Source organism: Dendropsophus ebraccatus, chromosome 6, assembly GCF_027789765.1.
Source record: "Dendropsophus ebraccatus isolate aDenEbr1 chromosome 6, aDenEbr1.pat, whole genome shotgun sequence".
NCBI classification, from domain to species: Eukaryota; Metazoa; Chordata; class Amphibia; order Anura; family Hylidae; genus Dendropsophus; species Dendropsophus ebraccatus.
In genome coordinates this window covers 77,145,582-77,151,306 of record NC_091459.1, presented here as the reverse complement: position 1 = coordinate 77,151,306, position 5,725 = coordinate 77,145,582, and the positions used below count along the sequence as shown (strand labels likewise).

The 5,725-nt window shown below is 45.3% G+C and overlaps 1 protein-coding gene across 1 annotated transcript; it reads right to left on the bottom strand.

The window, feature by feature from the left end:
• Positions 1-385: 385 nt before the first annotated feature.
• RPL22L1 (ribosomal protein L22 like 1) lies at positions 386-4,716 on the bottom strand. Its single transcript, XM_069973816.1, has 4 exons — positions 4,635-4,716; positions 2,564-2,674; positions 1,286-1,407; positions 386-559 (listed from the first exon to the last, which is right to left on the bottom strand). Exons 1-4 carry the CDS (start codon positions 4,641-4,643, stop codon positions 418-420), a joined length of 384 nt encoding a protein of 127 aa, XP_069829917.1. The 5' UTR covers positions 4,644-4,716; the 3' UTR covers positions 386-417.
• Positions 4,717-5,725: the final 1,009 nt, after the last annotated feature.

Here is a 5,725-nt window from a genome sequence, read left to right as displayed (position 1 = left end):
AGTCCCATATACTTCTACATATAGAGCGCACCCTGCTGGACACTCCATGGGAATTACACCTTTCGTCGTGACATCACTGCATCTGAGAGAATTCTAACACTTCCTGATCTACTAAATTAAGGGAAATAGCCCTATATGTGCATTTCCCATAATTAATGTACATTGGAAATTTGTATATCAAAAATTAATTTTGTCCGGACTTCTCCTTTAAGTGTTACTGAAACTGTCCCATCCAGCCCTGCTTGGCAATAGGAGCAGTTAAAAATGGCCAGGAACATACCTAAAGCATATTAAATAAAGTTACACAATGATTCAGCTCCCCAAAGGAAACCTGCATGATGTTTTTAGCCAAATATTTGCGATAGTGAAAATAAACACTCAGTACTTCATATAAATATCTTTATTTTGTAAAGATGCTTATTCTTCTGATTCAGACTCATCATCTTGGCTGATCTGGAAGTACCTAAGCTCATAGGTCTCCTTATCAGAAGCCACTACACGCAGCCAGTCTCGCAAGTTGTTCTTCTTCAGGTATTTCTTTGTAAGATATTTAAGGTACCTAGGGGAAAAAAAGTACATATAAAACCTAGCAGAATGCAGTATTCCCACTTACACATGGAAATTATTTCTACTATAAGACCTGTGCCTATGTATTTTTAAGTATACAAGTACTGCAGGGTTCCAACCAGGATTCGGCTTCCCATGGAATAGATATGTTGGCGCCCTCAAAAATCGAGGGCTGATGTATCTGTGCAGACACTTAAAGTGACTGTACCACCAGGCCCAGGCTGAAGCACTGGAGGTGGGCCGACCCACCCTTAGTGGGAAGAAACCCCAGCCCCTCCATGACGTGACTCCATTAGAATCAATGAAACCCTATCATAAAGGGGCTAGAGTTTCCTACCACTAAGGGTGGGTCGGCCCACCTCCAGTGCTTCTGCCTGGGCCTGGTGGTACAGTCACTTTAACTTACTCCTATGGGCCAAATGTAGTCAGCTAGTGACCATGTTTAGGTCACTTTCATACACTTTGCTTTTGCGTGAGTAAAAAAAAAAAAAAAAGCTGAGTCTGCTGCACTTTGTAAAAACTGGTTTACATGCAGAAGATCACCCGCTCTGGGCCACAGTAGTAAATGGGTCTATGCACAGATATGTTGGCACCTAATTCTGAGTGGTTGGTGACAAATCTGTGCATCAGAAAGCAGAGTCACAATGTGAATGCAAACTAAACAGCCAATGACTCACAGGCCAAACTGAGTATTGAGACTGAAAATTGAGAAACATACCTTTTAGAGAACTGCTTCTCAGATGCCACGTTTATCTTGTTCTTTGAACGTTCAATGTGAACGATGTTTCCAAGGTTTCCGGTTTTACCATTGACTTTCACCCTCTCCCTTAGAAACTGCTCCTGTTTTGCAAAAACAAACATGTAGACACTAGGGAAGGAAACCCTAGGTACAAACTAGGGAAGGGAACCCTAGTTAGAGTATGTTAAGAAAACTGATCAGTCTAATAGCCCTGCCTACCAATGGAAATATAACAGACCCATTTAGTAACTAGTTTTTGCTAAAGAGCATCTCACTTTTAATTTTGACTGTTTTAATACGATTAAATGAAGCATTTTTTGTTAGAATACAGCAATGTTCATGCAGTCGTTCCTGCTAAAAGTTTATACAAATCACAGTATTACCAGCTGGGGTTGTGTCCCTACATAATGACTGCCCAAGTAGAGGTGAGGGTGACAGGAGGAGCACATGCCTATGAAAAGTTTACAGTTGCGCATTACTACCCCCAATGTCACAAACTTTCAATAGGAACAGTAATGGCACAATGAAGAATATGCCAAGCAAGTGTTTTTAGCATATACACAGGCCAAGCAGGCCCTTTTATACCATTACAGAAATAGCATAGAAAAGCCTACTTCCACTACTTCATAACCATGGTAACCCTGTGGACACAGCAATTAAACTGGTATCTTAGAGTCCTGAGATATTAAAAGGGGTTATCTAGTAAAAATCTCTCTAAAATGGTGGTTTCAGAAATGTATATAGATTTGTAATTTACTTCTATTTTAAAATCTCAAGTGTTCCCATACTTAGCTGCTGTATGTCCTGCAGTAAAGATTTGCTTTTCAGTCTGACAGTGCTCTCTGCTGCCACCTCTGTCCGAGACAGCAACTGTCCAGAGCAGGAAAGGTTTTCTATGGGAATTTGCTGCTGCTCTGGACAGTTGCTGTCTCGGACAGAGATGTCAGCAGAGAGCAGTGTCAGACTGAAAAGCAAATCTTTACTGTAGGACATACAGCAGCTGATAAGTATGGGAACACTAGAGATTTTTAAACAGAAGTAAATGAAAAATCTATATAACTTTTGAACCCAGTTAATATAAAAGATAAAAATAAGCCCTAGATAATTTGATGGACAACCTCTTTAAATTATTGGGACTTCTCCTTTAACAAAACATTTTAACACTTTAACAATGCTATTTTCTTTATCCATATGTGTATTCTTTTTATAATTCTATCCCTTAAACAATAGTGTTTAAAAACAATTCCAAATACTTACAAAGTTGACTGAATCGAAGATTCCATCTTCCACAGGATGTGTAAGATCCAGAGTGAACCTCCAGGCGGCTTTCTTTGCCTTTCTTTCCTTCTGCACCTTTTTAACTTTTTGCTGCAAGAACATTAACCACAAATTTATTGAAACCAGTATCTCCATACCCAAAACTTACACTAGCTCAGGAGAACCGCACACATAGCTGCATGTGTAACAAGTGTTACGATCAATTTAAAAAAAAGGCTCCAAAGACATGCCCAGCAGAAGTGTGAAGCCCATCTTACATATGGCTGAACAGGGCTGTTCTAAGGTGGCCATACACCTTCAATAACGAACTTTGGGTGAGCGGGACGTCAAGGAGCCGGTAGCCACAGAAGCAGGTCGGAACGTGGACAGTTAAAGTATTCACCGGGCCACAGCGGGTTAAGAGAGATAGCGCTTTACATACTTGCAGTATGTAAACGTATTCAAACTAAGAGTACCAGGAATTGCAGTATGAAATCCATTGCGATTCCGATGTGTGAACCCACCCTTAAGATACTGTGCTGCAGTTATATTAAAAAAAGGCAATTTTTAGCAGTTCAACTCCCCTAGTGTCCTCCTGCTTGGGTCTCCGAGCCCCCCACCTCAATGACAGCCTACTCATCTAATTACAAAGCAACAATGGTTGCAGTGTGCCAGCTCTGACTGATTGGGCTGTGGCCGAGCAGGGGACCCGGAGATACAAGCAGGAGGACACCGGGGGGAGTGTGGAAATGTAATGGCCACATGATTTTTACTATAACAGCAGCACAATATTTTAAAGTGACTGTACCACCAGGCCCAGGCTGAAGCACTGGAGGCGGGCCGACCCACCCTTAGTGGGAAGAAACCCCAGCCCCTCCATGAGGTGACTCCATTAGAATCAATGGAACCCTATCATAGAGGGGCTGGGGTTTCCTCACACTAATGGTGCGTTTACACAGAGATTTATCTGACCAATTTTGGAATCCAAAGCCAGGAATGGATTTGAAAAGAGGAGAAATCACAATCTTTTCTATATGGCCTGTTCTCTGTTAATAGTCTGTTCCCGGGTTTGGCTTAAAAAAATCTGTCAGATAAATCTGTCTGTGTAAACGCACCATTAGAGTGGGTCAGCCCGCCTCCAGTGCTTCAGCCTAGGCCTGGTGGTACAGTCACTTTAATGGTAATTAGATTTACAGCAGATTTGACTGCAAGAAGCTTGCAGCGCAAAATCTGCTGTGAAGCAGTACATGTTGACATACCCTTAAATTGTACTCACCACAAAGAAACAGTAGAGAACGGCATGCAGCCAACACAGAAAGCTCCTGTTGTAAATACATGCAACACTGGCAGAGATCTATACACAAACCCTATTAGGATAAAACATGGGACCCATCCACAGCAATGCTATCTTTCAGCACCAGCACCCCGAGCAGTACTAGGATCCTTCATAACAGATACCCTTACATTTAGTGCTAGAAAAAGCCAGTTTTTTTTTAATAATTACCATGACTTGTGACTTTCTTCAGGTTTCCACAAGCAGTGTGCCACATAGTACGGACCACTGAGCTGGATCAGGCTTTCCTAAATGACCCAATACTTTTGATGGTACAATGGCCTTTATATACATCTGTACATCATCACTAGGCCGAATGATCTTACAATGGGGTTCTCCCAACTCACAAGCTAACTGGTGGGGGCTGCTGGGACCAATACCAGTCAGAAGGGCAGGAAGTCTGAATGGAGAGGATAAGGGAGAGCTGGGAAGGACTCCTGGTATGGGGGCACCACCTCGGGGATACAGTCTAGTCACTGGAACCCCCATTACATGTCACACTACAGGGCACCTAATGGTAGAAGCGGGGACATGGGCTCCTCCCCACCACCATAGACGCGGACTAGTTCTGTACAGACTGGACATGTGCGGTGCCTGACTGTCCGTGTGATCGCAGTCCTCAGCTACAATGTTATTCAGCGACCTGGCTGCGCATATAGACCGCACAAAGCACTGTACACATATAGGGGAGTTCCACTCCGAACGAGACACACAAGCCGGGTAGGGGACACCACTCACCGGCGCCATCTTCTCAGTCAGCGGCCGTGTTGAAAGAGGGAGGAGGAGCCTGCCAAGCGCTCATATAGAGCCAGTGACGTCACGGCGCTGCCTGTCGCTTTACGTCAATGCGTCATGTCCGGTGTGCGCTGTGGCCGCATGGTGCTGAGTCAGACAGCGTATGGATTAGCAGGGAGGGGCAGAGGCCTGTCTGCAGCCGGGAGGGGGCAGGGCTGGAAGCGGAGGAATCATGTCATACACCGGTGGCTGCCAGCTATGTGCTTGTGTTATATACAGGGGCAGACCTCCATATAATCCAGGGCTCTGTAATATGTCTGCTACCCTGACGTGTGCAGAGCTGTAATGCGCGGCTAGCTGCACTGCTGTAGGCCTTAGGGGTATTATGGAGGATTTGTGCAGCCAACTGGCTACACATCTGCTAGTCAAAGTAATGGTGATGGGGAATATGGAGTGCAGTGTGTGCTGCTCCACCTACATAGACTGATGTGTCATTGTGAGGCCTCATTAAAGAGGACCTCCCGACCCCCCCTTACAGCCCCCTATACTCACCTGATCCCGCTTCCTGAGCTGGTCGAGTCACGGAGCTATCAGCGCCCGAAGCCCGGCGCGCGCGCTGAGAGATGAGTCCGATGCCCATAGGGAGTGACGGAGCATCGGACTCCCCATTCATTCTCTATGGGCAAATGACTCTGCTGTCAGCGCGCGCGCCGGGCTTCGTGCGCTGATATCTCCGTGACCCGACTGGCTCAGGAAGCGGGATCACGTGAGTATAGGGGGATCTAACAGGGGGTCGGGAGCCTGTCACCCCGGCATGGGGGGGGGGGGGGGGGGGTGACAGGTGTCCTTTAACACAATTTCCACAATGGTTTTTACCCCAACAGAATAATTCTACACACACTGCCCCTTTTTGTCCTGATTTGTGCTTTTTTGTTAGCTGCTGTTCACACGTGTAGTGAAGCTGTGCGGACTAGCACTCTCTTTAATGGATTTGGATGGTGCCAGCTCTTGCAGTATAGTTATACCTATTACTAATGGGCTTTTCCCTTCTCTAAAATGTCTCCTCTCCCGTCCTCCCTGAGGATGTGTTTACA